This window comes from Panicum hallii, chromosome 5 (genome assembly GCF_002211085.1).
Source record: "Panicum hallii strain FIL2 chromosome 5, PHallii_v3.1, whole genome shotgun sequence".
In the NCBI taxonomy this organism is placed as follows: Eukaryota; Viridiplantae; Streptophyta; class Magnoliopsida; order Poales; family Poaceae; genus Panicum; species Panicum hallii.
The window spans coordinates 12,610,671-12,628,827 of record NC_038046.1 but is presented as its reverse complement, the minus strand read 5'-3'; the positions used below and the strand labels follow the sequence as shown (position 1 = coordinate 12,628,827).

At 43.3% G+C, this 18,157-nt stretch overlaps 1 protein-coding gene and 1 pseudogene across 3 annotated transcripts; one reads left to right on the top strand and one right to left on the bottom strand.

Moving 5' to 3' along the window:
* Nucleotides 1–685: 685 nt before the first annotated feature.
* On the top strand, nucleotides 686–4,923 carry LOC112892434 (annotated as a pseudogene).
* On the bottom strand, nucleotides 4,874–17,758 carry LOC112892189 (two pore calcium channel protein 1). Of its 3 annotated transcripts, XM_025959315.1 has the most exons (24): nucleotides 17,317–17,502; nucleotides 16,640–16,783; nucleotides 16,349–16,456; nucleotides 15,975–16,070; nucleotides 15,130–15,239; nucleotides 14,836–14,896; nucleotides 13,766–13,932; nucleotides 13,577–13,682; nucleotides 13,372–13,449; nucleotides 13,182–13,243; nucleotides 11,401–11,473; nucleotides 10,957–11,022; nucleotides 10,101–10,244; nucleotides 9,423–9,480; nucleotides 8,713–8,820; nucleotides 7,906–7,969; nucleotides 7,222–7,390; nucleotides 6,805–6,869; nucleotides 6,573–6,663; nucleotides 6,112–6,198; nucleotides 5,830–5,901; nucleotides 5,278–5,318; nucleotides 5,098–5,197; nucleotides 4,874–5,028 (listed from the first exon to the last, which is right to left on the bottom strand). In XM_025959315.1, exons 1-23 carry the CDS (start codon nucleotides 17,500–17,502, stop codon nucleotides 5,113–5,115), a joined length of 2,241 nt encoding a protein of 746 aa, XP_025815100.1. In that variant the 3' UTR covers nucleotides 4,874–5,028; nucleotides 5,098–5,112. The 3 variants fall into 3 exon arrangements, 2 of the variants coding, with proteins under 2 accessions (XP_025815100.1, XP_025815101.1); XM_025959316.1 differs by having other exon boundaries at nucleotides 4,874–5,197; nucleotides 16,349–16,453; nucleotides 17,317–17,746; XR_003228684.1 differs by lacking the exons at nucleotides 4,874–5,028; nucleotides 5,098–5,197; nucleotides 5,278–5,318; nucleotides 5,830–5,901; nucleotides 6,112–6,198 and having other exon boundaries at nucleotides 6,579–6,663; nucleotides 6,805–7,106; nucleotides 17,317–17,758.
* Nucleotides 17,759–18,157: the final 399 nt, after the last annotated feature.

Genomic DNA, 18,157 nt, shown 5'->3' with positions numbered 1-18,157 from the left:
GATCAGCCCTATATGACACATCCTTAGGTATTTGCAACAGTCCCTTAGACAATTTGAAGCATGCAGGGACAAGGAAGAAGGAACAATGCGCACTCCGGATGGTCTGTACTCTGCACTCTCCTTTTTCTCGATGCATGAAACCATGCGATGCGTTCGAAACAACTCTGAAAGTTCCGTTCAGCCTCCCGTGATCACTTGGGGACCAGTGCTTCCACCACTACCTAAAATGAGCAAGTGGTACATTAAAAATCACCTCCAGAAATCCGAATGTTTGGTGAGAATTGCCTTATTAGATGATCTTGCCGTCTGATGTACAAGAATTTGACAGAGCGCTACTACCTAAGATGAGCAGAACGAATTCGTTTCAAACAAAACGAGCAGAACGAATGAGCGCATGAAGAAACGAAGGCGCCAAATTTGGTCAGTTCAGTTCTATTAGCTACCTTAGCTGCGCAACAAAATTCTGAGAATTTTAAGCCCATTTCCAGGGGTGGGGTGGGGGGGGGGGGGGTGTTGGGGTTGGGGTTACCGAAGCAATCCGGTCAATCATGGATGACCGATCGGTCATCAGTGTAGACGGCCATGTCCAATCCCGCGTGCGTCGTGTACTGGTGTCTCACCTCCACCCCTACTAAAACCCCAAGCCACTCCGACGAGAGCATACTTGCCTTACCAAGCTAAACACATGGCGCCACCACCCAGCAATCCCCGCCACTATTGCACTCGCCTGGTCTGCTTCGTCTCCCTCCTCCTGTCCATCGCCGCGCTCGCTGCCGCTTCCCCGTCCTCCTACTCCTCCCTGCCCCCGGCTGCCGACCGCCCCACCGCCGTCGGCGACGGCGCTGAGCTCCTCAGCTCCATCCGTCTCCCCAACGGATTCATCTCGGGCGCCGGCGCGGACAGCCTCTTCTCCCCCGACAACGGCGTCCCCAACGACCGCTCCTTCTCGCTCATCCCGAACGGCGTCTCCCGCACGGCCGACCCCGCCCTGATCCACCTCCCAGCCACCCTCACGCTCTTCGGCTACCGTGTCCACACGTACGCGTACAACGACGGCCAGACCGGGCGCGACACGCGCGCCCACTCCATCTTCTTCCACCTCGACGGCTACTACTCCTCCACCTCAGCCGAGCTCTGCATGGTCGGCGCGGGCACCGTGCACGCGGCCGTCGCCGACTCCGTCAAAGACTACCGGGACGTGGCCCTCCACTTCCGCGTCCCCAGCCCTCCCAGCCTCACCGACCCCTTCGTCGCCGGCCGCCTCGAGGGCGCCGGCTTCCCGGCCGTCTCCCTCGTCACGTACGCCGAGGGCGACGTCTACAGGTAAGCGGGCGCGCCTCCTGCCCGCCGATGCCGGCGGCGGCGGCCACCGCGCGACGCGCGCTCCAGCCTCAGAACAACAGTTTCTCGTGCGCTGCCCTCGGAGCCCGGCTCGTCACCAAGTACAGGCTGGAGTACGGGAGCAGGCACGCGTCGACAACACTGCCGTGGTTGCGCGAGCCACGGATGAGCGTGAACCGGGTGCGCTGCGCCGCGAACCGCGCGGTGCGCGTGTACGCGGCGTTCTCCAACGACACGAGCCTGGGCGCCCTGGGACCGCTTCTCCGTCGAGGAGCAGGCCGTCGTCGCCGATAGGTTCTGGGACGCGGCGACGAGCCGGCTCTGCCTCAGCGCGTGCCGCGTGATGCGCTTGTCGCCGGGGCCATCCACCACGGAGAATCTGGAGGTGCGCGAGTGCGGGATCGGCATGAGCTTCTGGTTCCCGGCCGTCTGGACGGTCCGCGACCGGAGCGTCGCCGCCGGGACGCTCTGGGACGCGAGCCAGACGGCGAGTGACAGAAGCCACGCTAGTGCAGCCTCCAGTCCGGTAAAAGCATCGAGCTTTACGAAGATGTAAAGAGACCACAATTTGAATTGGACAAGTGACATTAGAAAAAAGCGTCCGGTTAAATCGATGGTATGAAAATTGGACTGACCGGTGTACCAGGAACACGCTACTATGATCAAATCAGTAGTAGCATTTTAACCAACGGAGTATGGGTTGAATACGCCTGTCAAAGAAAGGCGGTTAAACCGACGGTCAAGTGAAAAAACATAAAACACCGGTTAAACCGACGGTCAAAGGAAGGCGTCGGTACATTAGTTTACTGAAACAACGGAAACATTTGAAGTTGGAGAAATCTGAAGGTCTTCAGCACCGGTTGAACCGACACCCGTCGGTGCAGACAGAGTCAGTGTGACCGGTTAAACCGACAGTGGCAACCGGTTTAACCGGCGCTACTTTTCTGTGCAAAAACAAGAAAAGGCTGTAGTTTGTGAGAAGCTGCAAAAACTCTGCTGAAGTTCTCCAAGCCAATCAAAGAGCTCATTGATCAAATCTTTAGATTTAGCACAAGCTTTGTGAGGTGTAGTGCTAGGCTAGCTTTAGAGAGAGTGTAAGAGCAAGGTGTTGTGACCTTGTAATGGTTCTTGGATGAATCTCAAGCTTGTATCTCAGTGTGCCCCCTTGGAGTTTTCGTGGCTTGTCGGCAAGCTGTCGACTCTCCGGCTTGGTATGGAGCGGCGATGACGGCTTTATGAGGGGGACGAGAAGACCCCTCCTTCGTGGGAAACTCCGTAGTAAAGGCGGCATCAAGGTGGCCAGAGAACTTGGCGTGAGTCTTAGTGGCTAAGCCTTCGTGACAAGTTAAGGAGTGCTTCGGAAGAGACTTGGTAACTGGGAAGCAATACTCCTAGTAAATGCTTCAATATCATGGATTAGGGATGGCTTAGTGGCTACCAATACCACGGGATAAATTCTCGCGTTAAGAGTTTGTTTCCTCTCATCGCTTTTTTACGTTTCCATATTTTATACTTGCAACCTGTGTACCTTTATTTTTTACTTTTTTAGTGTAATATGGATTGGGTATGGATAAAATTTATTTGGGATGAGAATTTCATACTAGATAAACCATAATTGCATATTTAGATAGCATGTTCTATGTAAACTAGTTTAAATTATAAATTAAAATTTTAAAATTACTAATTCACTTCGATCTATTAGACTACAAGCCCCAATTGTTTTCTGAAGATCATCACGGACATCCTCTCCGACGTGATGTAAAAGTACAGCGACACGACGGTCGAGTCGGCGAGGCGGCATTACCTCAGCGCCGGGCTGATCGACGACGGCATTACCTTCCCGGGGAACTACACCTACTGGTACCGTGACTTCGAGTTCCGTTTCTTCGTGGAGAACGCGACCGGGGACGGACGCGCCTACCCGGCCTCGATCGGGACGGCCATGGTCGACGGCGAGAAGCTGGCAGCCGAGTCTTCGTTCGCCCAGCTCACGGCGGCTGAGATGGAGCGGAGCCGGCTGATGAACGTCAGCTACTTTATACTCTCCTCGGTTTTGCCTCCTAGCTGGGTCAACTCGATTGGGTACGAATCGCGCCGCGTCCCATTTGAGCATCAGAGACTCCAGGCCGAGGGTGTGTACGACACCCAAGACAGGCTACCTGTCCATGGTCGGCTGCCGGGAGCTCAACGGGTCGACGGACTGCCAGGTGCTGATCACCGTCCAGTTCACCTAGTTCGACGCCGAGAGGATGGGGTTCTAGGGCGGCAAGGGGAGGATCAGCGGCCTCGATTTATTCACATTTAGCCCATCTCCTTTCTCAAAATAGGCCGACCAACCCAAAAATCGGTCCATTGGCCAGCCTTTCCCTCGTTCCCCTGCCAGTCTCTCTCCCTCGGACCCTCACTCAACTCGATCACTCGAACCCTAGCCACCAGAGGCCAGCCGATAGCAGCAGGGGGCGGTGACGGCGGCTAGCCAGGCGGGCGGCTGCGGGCACCGGGCAGGCAAGCAGGCGGTGGCGGCGGACTGGAGGGAAGGGCAGGCCGCCGCCGGACACCGCCGGCCCCTGGAGCCGAGGCGGCGGGGCAAGCCGCACCCGTGCGGAGACGAGAGCAGGCCAGCTGGACGGCCTACGGCGGCGCGGCACGGGCGCATGGGAACGGCAGCACCGCAGCAGGCAGGGCGCGGCGGCGCGCGCGCGGCTAGGCCCGCGCATCCGCGCAGGGTGCCAGGGCTGCAGCCGGCAGCCCGCAATCCACTCAAAATTGGACAATTGCTGAGATAAATTTCTCAAATTCCCAATCCCATATTCCTATTTCTGTATCTATGTCTATATCTTATGGACTATATCTATATCTTATGTGTGTACTTTAGGCTGTCAAAATTTTTTTTTACCACCCTTTACAATCTTGAATACCTAAGCTCAAAATTCTAGGCCCGCCCCTGTGTGGCAGGACCTCGCGTCGTACGCGGGGCTGGTGCTGGACGGGTTCCTGCTGCCCCAGGTCGTCATGAACGCCTTCTCCGGGTCCGGGGCCAGGGCGGCGATCTCGCCGTGGTTCTACGTCGGGGTCACCGCGATCCGGGTGGCGCCTCACCTGTACGACGCGGCCAGGGCGCGGAGCTACGTGCCCAGCGCGAGGCCGGCCTAGATGTACGCGGGTCCGGGCGACGGCCTCTTCGGCGCCGCGTGGGACTGCGTCGTGCCGTGCGGTGCGGCGTCGCTGGCCCTGCTGCTGTTCTTGCAGCAGCGGCTCGGTGGTGACTTCTCCCGTCGTTCGAGGAGCAGGCCAGGAGGGTACCTGATGGTCTCCAATCTCCACGGTTAGCTTTTAGCAAGAAACCGGGATGGCACTCTATCAGACTCAGTTAGCTAGTCTCTACTTCCATTTCTTCTCCGACGAGGCAAGAATCGCTTCTCATTAATATCAGATTGGGCACCTTCGATTTCCAGAATGTTCATTTAGTTTCAGAAGAGTTGTTAAATACAGAGCAATGACTTGGAACTCCCCTTTCATATTGCGTACTCTGTAGTCCAAAACCAGAAATGCTTCTGGATATACAGGCAAAAATTTGAAGTATACATATAGACTCAAATAGCAGATATATAAGCATCTGTCCATATCAGTAGTATCATTTTTAAGCTATACACAAATAATATAGACCGACCGGTGTATCACTTGAGGCTGTAAGATAAGACAGGTGGTTCATGATCGAAGTTGTGGATGAAGTTAAAGAAAGAAGTAGGGTAGTACCATGAAGATAAGCTATTAATCTGTGTTTTGAGATCCATCAAGTTCATTGCTCAGCATATGGTGCAGAAGAATATCAACCATGGTACCCTTTGTCTTCACACTGCAACAAGTCAACGCTGGCTAAGTACAGGCTGCAACAGTAAGGTAACAAACATAACAAACAATAATAGAGTGGATTACCGCATTGATCGCCGCTTGTTTCTTCCTTGGGGAGTAGGATCCTGCAAGGATAGACAAATGCTCTCAATATATTAGTTATTTTGAATTTTTGATCCATATAATTGACTATACTGAAATACTTATTGCAAATGGGAAAAATGAGGACAGCTGGTAACACAGTCAAAGAATCTAAGTATGTCAACTTTTTCTCCAGAAAGATTTGCACACTAAAAATTGCCGAAACCATGCTATTAGTGCCAGATGCGCTGTTGGTAATAGGTTAGTAAAGCTTCCTAATCAAATCAATTGGTAAGCAAGTAAACTTCAGAGTAGAGATACGAATTTTCCAACTTTTCCCAACAATATTGTGGCATTGTGACATACAGAAAGGACGATGTAAAACTTAAAACTGGATAGTGTTTTGGCTTCAATAGTAAATATGGTTCCAGCAATACTTGGTTAGTCACAGACATACCCACTAGTTTCGCTAGTAGTATACTAATGTGTAATGATAATCTGCTATGAGCAGAAATGTTAATCTAAATTTGTTATGAGCAGAAATATTAATCTAACCTGCATGTCAGATTCTCCAGCTTTCTCCAGTTCCATCTCAGCAAAAAATGCCTCCAGCACAAATGCCACAATCTGAAAAGAGAAGGCAATATGCAATTTACTTCGAGAGATGCTTCTTTGCTACACCATCCCATAACTAAATATCTAACAACCACAAATATTAGGTAAAAGCATACTCGAATTATCATTCATCAATGAAATTGTAATGCCAAGGGCAAAACAAAGATAACTAATAAAGCTTCCACGGTTGAAGTGAAAAAGAAAAAGAAATCAATGTCTTACCAGATTAAGCAGCAGTAGTACCGAAATAAGGTAAAAGCTGACAAAATAAACCAGGCTCCAAGAACTTCCAGTCAGGTGTGCGTAACTCTGAAAAAAAGGGAAAGGTTGCAATAAACACATTACCCAATACAAACATTTCTTTAATACTTCCAGGAAGATAACTTCAGAACTTGTTTGGGTAGACAATCCAGAACCAATGAAAATTGGTGGGGGGGGGGGGGGGGTGCAAATGAAGCTCTCTCCCTCGCTCATTTTACTACTTCAGGGGCAGACTTAAGTATTTTAATTTAATTTCTTAAATTTCATAAAGGCAAGCAAACAAAATAAAAGAATAGACAAGAATATCGAGGGAACAAACTAAAAGGATAAACATAAACAACTGGATACGTATCAGACACCCAAAAAAAATGAGGCAAGAAATGAAGCAGACTACAGCTTAAGGGTGCTTGCGATATTCTTACCTCCATCCAGATTTGCCAATTGCCCATCACTAACAAATTGAACAGAGTAACCATACCACTTGGGTAGTCATTGAAGTTAAAAAGAAGATAACTGAACATGTCAAGGGTAAAACTTGAGAATGACAGAGCAAAGTACATTTTTTATTGCACGGTTGATGTTTTAGTGTGGAACCTATGTGAGCCGTGACAAACTGCGGGAGTCTATGTGGATAACAAGAATGAAAAAGGATACTCGTTACCAAAAAGATCTGTTTCTTCCAACTTCGGGTTTCCTGCAAACACAATGCCCCCAAAAATCTGCAAACAAAAGAGCCTCAACTAAAATGCCAAAAATGCTTATGATACTTGAACAATGAATGCATTGAGTTCAGCCTCAGGAAAAGCTCAAGTAACAGGTGTTATGAGTAGTTTGAGAGAAGATATCTGGCTTAAATAACGGTTGATTGTATGTAGTTGCACAGTTGTTCAACTAAACAAATTGAATCAGTTCGTTGCAGCCCTTCTCCACGCTGTAGATTTGGCTAAAACCTTACACTGGACGGTGTTGGTAAATAATCATATATGCTACGTTTTTTATAAATAATTAAGCTTTCAGACGAACCAATTCAGGCATAAAACTTAACACAGGGAAGCACAAGAATATTAGGACCTGCAAACCGATGGAGCAGTATACGCAAAGTATACAAAACACAATCCCCAAGTATGGCATCAAGCTAGACATCAGAGTAAAGAATGTCGCAACAAAAGCTCTAAAACGCCGAACTTGCAACAAAATTCTTGTTAAACGTAACATCCTTCCAAGGAGAAGATACCGAATCCTGTTTCAGGGAAAATAAGGAAAATGAATCCCAAATTTGATAGCAAGATTGTCAGTTTAGATTTTTTCTCAGCACCGTATCCTCTTGAAACCTGTCTAAGGGTCAAAATGTTGAATTTCGAATTCTTAGAAATAAAGTACAGGAGATCTATGAAGTACAGCCTGACTCATCAGCACATATAGGTCAACATGATTGTAACAGTGGCAGGTTCTTGGCTTCTTGCAGTTACAATAACATGGAACTGAATAATAGCATGCTATAGATGCATAATGTAGATTTCTTCACAAGCATACTGACTTTGTTTAGTTATGCTATGTTACCTCTAAGGTCTAGGCCTTATCATAGAACATCAGGGTAGGGTTGAGTTCTGACCTTCTACAATATAGCATCTTGTTCACTCAGTTTCCAGGATTTTTTTTTTAGAAAAAAAGCATGGTACCGTACTTGTAAAGATAATATACATTTACGACATAACAATAGTTTGGAAAGTAATGCATCCAAAACAGTGATATTACCATTCTCCATTTGAAAGAAAAGGAAGCTTTGACGGGAAGATGAATGTCAGGGTCTCACCAATAACTACACAGAAATAGGATGTTAGATACTGCAACAATCCTCTAGTGATATATTTTTTTTTTCAAAAAAACACTATGACTTCAGAAGATGCCCTCACAGAAATTAAATAAGTAACTCAAGTCATGCAGCTAGTAAGCATTAACTTGTTTACAGTAAGAACTACAGCAGATGGATCCAATCATCCAAACTCCCAAAATATAAAGAGAATATTTCTGTTGTACCTCAGATTGCTTTGTAGGCAAATGATTGTTGTTTTGTCACTTATTCACTTCATTGCTATTATTTTCACTTTTTTTCTGCACTCTTTGTTACCCTCTTAATGCATGACTGAACGATCATATTTCTACAAAAGTATATAGAAAAAAATAAAACTTAACAAGCCTTAACATCTGGCGCAATCATATTTCTTCCGTAAGAACATGGGTTGGATTACGTAAGTTGATTACCAGTTCAATCTGATCCAAGACAAACAAATGATAATATATAACTATACTATGGATAAATATGCACACCATTTATTACGTAATACATATAAATAGATAGATAGATTTATGTTCCTGTAAAAGTGTAAAACATCACTGTAATGCATGACTGAACGAAATTAACAAGTTTTATTGTGAAAATGGATTTTTTCCCCCTTTTGAACCAACATATTTCGCAGTGCATGGATTTTTCTTTAATGATTCAAGATGAAAGAAATCAAGAGTACAAATAAACTCCCCTTCTAGAAATGAGAGCATACATACATATAGTCCAAGTAATCACAAAATCGAACTTGTTTTGTCCTTCCATCCAATAGGCGCCAAATCCTAATGAAAATATTTTGAGTGCCATCTCTGCGACATAGATCCATCCTGCAGCATCGTATTAGTATTAGCCCCTCATGCGTCATGGTAGCATGGGAAATTGAATATATGGTTAGATTAATGTTTCAGAAATTGTGTCCACCAGGATGAAATAGCACCATTGAAACACTTCAAATGCTCAGATAGGTGCCAACAGGGAACATAGGAGGTGATTAAGAAAGAAGAAATGTAGGACATGCAACTTACGTGTGTGGTAACACTGGTACTGTAGTGTTACCCCACTAAGAACGTTATGGGTGTGTGAGGATTGAGTCTGGGTGGGTGTGTGGGATGTAAATGGTTTCTTTTCTCCTCTTTAATGAAATGGCATGCAGCTCTCCTGTGTGTTCAAGAAAAAATAATGATGTAGATGTTTATTCATTTGTTTTCTGTTGTCTTTGTGACTTTGTCTTATATGTTACAGATCATTGCATTGATTCATATTTTGCCCCAGTACTAGGACTGTACTGCAGCCTATCAGGCTACCACAACATGATAAAAAGGTAAATGTCCCTTCGACCAAATTAGGCACAAAAGAAAATTTTCATCAGAGGTAAGTTAATACTTGTTAAACAGTGCAGTTGAGGACATGTTCACCACAATATACTTACCAAACACAAATTCAACTTCTTGCCACACTTTCTGTGAAGAGCTATTCTCTATATCTAGCTGCAAAAGATCACAGTCAACAGATATGACTTGTCACAGAGACACGATTCTCTGTGTACCTGGTCACTAATTCATTGCAAAGTTTGTAGTTGTAAAAGAAAGGCACGCTAACTAATCTAGCATATGTTTTGTTCAACAGAAATGAGAGATTGAAGAATCATGGCTTTCAATGTAAAACTCATCTAATTCTTGACTAATGCAGTTGTAATGTATATTCTTTATTAGAAGAGGAATCCTGTCATATTAGGAGTACTAACATGAATATGAATAAACCAAACTTCTTGCTTGAAGTTCCTCACATGGACAAAATATGTCCACATATTTATTATGTGAACGCACACTTAGTGTGGGAAACTTGTTACTTTCCCTTCCACCCAATAGAAAGCATTGTTTTTTATTTGTAAAGAAATACTGATTATTTGAGGTTTTGCTGCATAGTTTCCAAAGATTCAAAATATTTGACATGTCAGAAGCATCAAGTTATATATCATAAATCATACTTATTGATCAAAGCAACACTACACGGCCCGGAAAATATTAACAAAACATGGCTGTTGATTGTGAGATTGAGTTAAATGTAAAATGTGAATAAATAGGAAATAATACTGCCACTGCCATACCGTTGTTTCAATAATGACAGCAATTAGGTTCATCAGAAGAACAAAGACAACAATATACTCAAACCGGTGACTCCGTACAAAGGATTTCAACCTTTCACATTGTGGTGAATGATAAAAAGATGGGTACTTCTCCAGATAAGAAGGCTGCAAACACGTGTACAACATTAGGTCAAACAAGCGAAAATGGTGGTTATAACAGAATGAGATCATCACTAAAGTAAATGGTTCGAAGCCATCAAAGCAGTACTAATCTCGATCTGAAAAGAACATTAAGTTTACACCAGTGGCGGTCATATTTTTCTATTGTAGCTAGTGCTAACAGTTAGTGCTTTTATGCAGGAAGGAAGCCAGAAAGTAGTGCTAAGTAAAGGTTTTTCTCTTGTTTACATGAAAAATTGTAGTCTATAGAGAAATAAATAAAGCATCGGGGAGCAAGGCTCCCCCTTTGCCCCCAACTGTATCCATGCCTGCTTATAATGTCTTCCAAAATGTAAATGCAAAAATCAAAAGGCACTGTTAGTAGTGGAACAACATATCGATACAAATCACATCAGGCTCTCTATGCACTTTCAGATTTGCAGCTCTCCTTTTATGGTTGAGCATAACAACACTATTATTCATATATTGCAAAAATCGGTACAAGCCCTGAAAAATGACAGGGTATTTTTGGCGTAAAATATGATTTCATAAAATTATAAGTTCAAATATGCTGTATTATGGCTTTTGCTTGTATAGTGACAACTTAACATTCAAAATTCTCTGTTTAACTTTGGATCAAAACTAGTCCAAAGTTAAGCAAAAATTTCATGACACAGAATAAGCATAGGATTATGAGCATCTGTAGAAGTAAACATACTGGTGGTTCTTTCTGGAATTTTATTGCAATAGTATTGCATAGATCGGTAAATTCCTCCGGGGTAACCTGTATAAGTGTATACAAATCAAAATCATTAATACTGAAAATTATTATTTCTTCTTCACGTGATGCTATTGCTAATGATTTCAGCAAATTAATTTATTTTCTGATTTATAGATGCTAGAAATCCAAATGCTCTTGAAAATACCAAATAAATTCTAACAAAACAGATCACAACATTTTTGGAGCTCAATAGCATTCCAACCCAAGTTGATATTTTATTTTGAATACTCATAGTAAATCATTTTAAATCCGAAATTCCAATAAGGCATTAGATAAATCATCAAATAAAAAAAGAAAAGCTAATATCTAAATATTATATAACAAAGCATTTTGAGGGGGGGGGGGGGGGGGGGGTTTATTACAATATAAGAACAAGCATACCTTGAAATCACCACTCTGATCAAGCTCAGTAAAGATTAGTTCAAAATCTTCCCTTGAGGTCCTGGGCAACGACCTAGAAAGAGGCTCCATGGCATGAGTCATAAGGCCATTAATCTATTCAATAATTTCTAATGCAAAAGTTCCATCTTTAACTTGTGTGTTCAACGACAACAACAACAACTTAGCCTTTTGTCCCAAGCAAGTTGGGGTAGGCTAGAGATGAAACCCACAGAAAACAAGAATAAGAAACACAAAAAACACAAAAAGGGTACAAGCCAAAGGAAGAGTTAGGGGTTAAACAAAAAGTAACAAAGGTCACGGTTCAGATACGTTAATTGCTAATCTCCAAGCGCTCCTATCCATAGCTAATTCCTTAGCGATATTCCACTCCTTAAGGTCTCTCTTAACCGTCTCATCCCAAGTTAGTCTAGGTCTACCTCTACCTCTCTTTACATTATCGCCCCGCTTTAAAACTCCACTACGCACCGGCGCCTCGGGAGGCCTCCGTTGTACATGTCCAAACCATCTCAACCGATGTTGAATCAACTTCTCCTCGATAGGTGCCACCCCGACCCTATCTCGAATCTCTTCATTCCGGACTCTATCCCTTCTTGTATGCCTGCAGAACCAACGCAGCATACGCATCTCTGCTACACTCAGTTGCTGGACATGTCTCCTTTTTGTAGGCCAACATTCAGCACCGTATAGCATCGCCGGGCGAATCGCCATCCTATAGAACTTACCTTTTAGCCTCTGTGGCACCTTCTTATCACAGAGGATGCCCGAGGCCTGCCGCCACTTCAACCAACCGGCTGAAATTCTATGTCTAACATCTTCATCAATGTCTCCATTTTTCTGAAGCATTGATCCTAGATACCGGAAAGTATCCTTCTTGGCCACCACTTGACCTTCGAGGCTAACGTCCCCATCCTCATGCCTAGTCGGGCTAAAGTCGCACATCATATACTCGGTCTTGGTCCTACTCAGTCTGAACCCCCTCGATTCTAACGTGTGTCTCCACAGCTCTAACTTCATATTAACCCCTGCCCTACTCTCATCAACTAGCACCACATCATCAGCAAAGACCATACACCAAGGGATATCACCCTGTATGTCCCTTGTGATCTCATCCATCACCAAAGCAAATAGATAAGGGCTCAATGCTGATCCCTGATGTAGTCCTATTTTAATTGGAAAGTCACTGGTATCGCCATCACATGTTCGAACACAAGTCATCGCATCCTTGTACATATCCCTTGTGTGTTCACTAATGAATATTTAAAAGTTCAAGTGTAAACTGAATCGAAAGTTTGTATCAATAGTAACATCTAGAAAAATTGAAAAGCACAGAGTATAACATGATGCATTTACTATAGCTGCCAAATGAGGATATTTATACAAAATTGGTTCTGAGGTTAGTTATGAATGTCCTAAATAGAGGAGGAACTTTTATAATGTGCGTACCATGCAACAAAAACAAAGCTTCTTAGACCCAAGAAAACTGTAGGCTAGAGATAAAACACAACCAAGAACCAACAACAAGAAGGATGTAAAGTAAATAAAAGCAACAAGAATATGAAGTAAATAAAAGGTATTAGCAAATTAAATGGAGATGAAAACCAAAAGAAATTTCAAACTGTTTATGCCAATATACAGTCAGTGTCAAAATAACATAAACTGATAATTAATATCATTGCTAAAAATTTAAAACCTTTTTGAATTTCTCAGTAACAATAAAAAATGTACCAGAGTAAAAGGACTAAAGGAGATGCTTTGGTTACCTGTACTTGTTTAGCTCATCAAGTAATGATAGGCACTGTTCCTTGTTGAGATAGCCCTGACCCTGGTGCACACAAAAAAGCAAAAAAGCAATATCAACAGCAAAACAGTAAAAAGGTCTTGGTAAATGGCATTAAAGCTAAGTGAAATAGTACATGTGTGTCCAAGAGAACATAAACAAAAGGCACTCACATTAGTATCGATGAGATCAAATGCCTTCTGTAGAATAGTTTTCCTTATAAAGTCCATCTGAGCAACTTGTTTTGCTAGCTGGATCACAAAAACCATGCCATGTGTGCATTCAAATTACATTTGGGCATAGCAAGAAGACACAAGAATTCAGAATATAAGAACGTACTAATGATCAAGATAATTAGGATGTAAGGAAGGAATCTACCTGCTCTTTAAAGCTATCATAAATGACGGCGAGAATTAAATTTGTTAGGAAGTAAACTCCTAACAGCACATAGATAACAATAAACAGGGCGTACCAACGAGAGCTCCTGCTCAAATACATGTGAGAATATATGAGCGCATCAGAAAGGAATTATCATATACGCTTCAGGAATTGAGATAGGCAGCTTACTTGTAAGCAGGGACCCATACATCAGGATTATTTGATGTGGTGAAGAGGACAAACATCTGGTATAACGTTGTACCATATGATGTAAAAACAGTCTTTCCTTGTGGTGTGTCCTCGAATGTTACATAGGCTAGCCAGCTTGCAAATAATAGGAATAACAGCGAAAGAGCCTGGAAATGCAGATGGAAAAATTATATGATGAACTGCAAAGTTAATGTGCACAATGAACTACCAGTATCACCATAATTACGCCTCAAAAGGTATTTAGTGCAAGGATGATTATGAAAAAAATGCTTACTTTACTATAGAAAAGAAACAAAGAACTACGAGCAAATATATGTGTAACTGAATGGCCCATCATGCTCCTGTAGATTCTATTTTGTCCTTTTGCCCCTAGAAGAAAGGAGGCCGTTGGACAGGTAATCTGAATTTCATTTTCCTGGACTGGAAGTAAAGAAAATAATTTCCAGATACAGGTTATCTACTATTCTTTTTTGTTTTGAAATGATGAGATTGGAATCTGCTGTTTGAACGATAACAGAGCATACTGGGGAAGATTTTTTTATGTCACCCTCCTCTCTATTTCTTTCAAAGAAATAGTATGTTACTAGCTAACCACCCACCTTATTTATAAGATGGCACCCACCCCAAAATTTGGTAGCTACTCCACATGTAACTTTTACTCCATACTTCCTTCAGTCACTAAATAATAAGTGTCTTTTTCAAATGTTTATAGCCAACACATTTTAGTTTTGACCATAAATATTTCTTTGAATATTTCAAATTAACTTTTGGGTATGGCTATAATCGTTGTCAATAGTATTTTCAAATATTACACATTTGCTAAATGCATTGATACTGTTAATTCATGGTCAAAGTAGTGTCCTGGTGATCGCGTCGCTGTCCGAAATGTCAGTTATTTGAAGACTGGAGAGAGTACAATTAAACTATAATTAATGATTTTTCATTGTTAGTTTTGTTCCGTAGGCATTGGAGAAAATCATAGTTTATTCTGGAGTCAACTTGGTACATATAGATATATGATAACAAATTGTTAACAAACAAAACCTTACCAAAACATTGAGATATGTCCCAACAATACCAACCAGTGTAACAGCACACATTCGCAGTTCCCTATTGCAGAAAAGGAACATCAATCAGAGTGTGAAATGCTCAATAGTCCTTAACTAATAACGAATATGCTCTGTGCAGGCATATGTGTATCTCAAAGTGTTTCTAAACGGTATGACCTGCCTCAGGAGCTTTCTATTTAGCATCAGTTATACATGGATTCAATTGGAAGCCCAACTGTTATGTTCATTATGGTAACAAGAAGCGGCAACAGTTTGAGAAGATACAATACATACCTGATAGTCATAATAAGAAATGCAACACGGAGGTACGGAGCTATTCTGAAAGGTCCAGGACTAAACATAAACACCAGCATGTCGCATGCTAAGATGAAGAGAAGAAAAACCTGGAACAAAAAGCAGAACCATGGACGAATTACGATGACTGGAACAGCAAAAATGCATACCCTAACCAATCACAGTAAATTTGGTAAAACTAGAAAAGAACATATTCTGCTTGAACATAGGCGCTATCTAGAATGCAAAACCCAAAAGGACCTAGACCTGTGCAAAGCTAGTGTGGTGCTACTGACTGAATTTAAGTAGTTCATCTGATCCAATACAAAATATGGAATGGAAGGAGAAAAAAACTTATGCTGGGTGTAACAACATATATCTTTTTTACAAATTTAGAGGCTACTGTAACTCTTTCGAGTCAAAGTCTATGCATTACCAAATGTAATTATCTGGTATCTACTCACTGCTTCTATTTACTATCTTTAGTCATTTACTCTACTAAAAAGAAGGAAAAAAAAACATCATGTTGGATATTGACATGGTCTCCAAAACACAACTTTAGCTACACACACTAATTAAGTTATTTACAGAACCTATAAACATTATATGATGGTTTTATACATCACCTTTTATATGATCAATCAAAATATGCATGAATATATTGATAGAAGTGTTGACTGTGCATTCCAAAGTGTCACTTGTGTTTTAATGGATGGAAGATATTACAATGCATTAAACCTACTTTCAGTATTTCAAGCCCACAACTATGAATTAGTTAATATCCAAGCTCTCAGATCTTCGCTGATATGTATCCAAGAATTCATAAGTGAAGACAGATGTATTACCTTCAATTTATTCATAGAGTTCTTCCAGAAAAGATGTAATCCTTCATAGGAAAGTGGATAGAAGACATCCAAGACAAGAATGACAAGGGTAAGCCCCTGAAATTGAGGGCAAGCAACATCAAGCTCTAATCTCCATTGTCAGTATAAACAATACATGTTCTTCAATCAAAATATGTGTATTGGCATATTATGATAGCTCAACTGAAACCAATTGCAAAACATCACTTCCGGTAAGAGGTAAATGGACGTAATTATTCCATATGCATGGTGTGACACAAACTATCCACTACTCCACTACTAACCATACTGCCTTGAGATTTCAATTAAGTTCTTGCTTGTGCACAGTAGCAGTAATCTTATCAAGGAAGCCTTACCTCATATATAAGTGATTCGGTTTTGTTTAAGTATGGCAGCTGCCCAAGAAAGTAAAGATCCCTTTGGTCACAAGTATGTGGGGTATATTTTTGGCACCACAGAGGCTTCTGAAAATGCAAATGTCTCATTAAGTGTTGTAAATAGTAATGATCCATACAATGACATGCCATTTTGTAGCCAAGGCAAATTTGGTACACTCAAGATGCCTAGCTTCAGCTAAGAGTAACACAAGGTCAACCTCTTGATCTAAGAACCATAACAAATTGATACGGCAGTTTTTGGTAACTAACCTCAAGGAAATTCAATAGAATCAAAGCAAATAGGTTAAGTGACCACAGCCAATCCAATCGAAGATACACGAAATAAAACCGCATGGCCCTCTCAAACCTTGTGTCATTCAAGACATCCTCAGGGATACCGACACCATCTTCTGCCTGTGGATCAAAACTGCAATAAGATTTTCAAACATGCCGAAGTAAACGACAACAAAAACCTAATTCAGATTGCCAAATAAGCTTCAATGTGTCTTCTTCATTTACTCTCAAGGAAAAGGTGAGTTTCACTTTATTTCGAGGTGCGAATCAAAATTTAAAAATGAAATGCCATGGTTACTACAGTAAAATGTTGATTCTCTAAGGTAAACCATTTTGTGCCAGCTACAAACATTTTTTTTACTTCGAACCGTGAAATCACTTGTGAAATACGACAGCAACATAGCACAACTAATCATCATCTCCAGGCAAGCATTAAAACTAAAACTTAAAAGTATAGAAGCCACACACACACACAGAGTCTGGTCAACGGTCAACTCCACAAGTACTGGCACGTAAACACTTCAATCCACCCCAAACTACGCATGAAGCAGCACCTCGCCTGAATTCTCAGTTGCGGCAAAGCAGCACAGCATTTCGCTTAGCGAAGCAGAGAAGGGAGAGCGAGACAAGCGGGAGGCAGAGCGGGAACCGACGAGGTCGACGAGGGCGGCCGCCTTCTGGTACCGGTCGCCGTAGGCGAGCGCGTCCGAGCGCCGTTGGTACTGCCTCCCGCCCCTGCCGGCGCCGGAGCAGCCCCCTCCGGCGGACGTGGAGCCACGGAAGCCGCGCCCCTCCTCCCCCTCCGCCTCCGTGATTAGCGGCGCCTCCGCTTCCCTCATCGCTCCCCCTTCGACGCAGGCCGACACGGCGGGGATCTGTAACGACGATCTGAAGCGGGTTTCGCTGGGGATTAGTTTGCCAGCGATGTGCGGAGCAGTGGGAGCGGGGGAGTGGGATTAAGTAATACGACGCGAACGTGTTCAGCTTGGAAGCCCGCCACGCTCGCGAACATGTCCGTCGTAATCATGTCGCGGTTTAGCAGATCGGAGCGGGGTTAGCGGCCGGCGCAGCGGGGCACCGTCGCGGCGACCACGCGTACGCGTTTACACGCTCGCGCGCAGCGAGGGCTGGTTCATTGGTGGGCGACGGTGTTTGGTGTTGCGCCCACGGCCGTTGCCGTGGGGTGTCGGCCGAAAGGTCCGAAACGGGTAGCTTTCGGGACGGGTAGGTTTGGCATGAGGTCACCAGGGTATTATCTGGCAGAGTGGCAGGACGCGGACGGTGTGTCCCGCACTGTTGCCAGATTTGCAAGTAACTTTGTTTTCTACTACTGATCTTGCTTGAACTCTGCAGCTCCAAAGGCACTGCATGGATCTTACTGGTAATCTTTTCTTCGTTCCTCTTGCTCAAAAGTCTCGGAGCGCCTCCTCCTGCTGCTGATGAGCATGCAAAGAATCATGACTATGCTTAATAAGCCAGATTATGTGCAGTTTA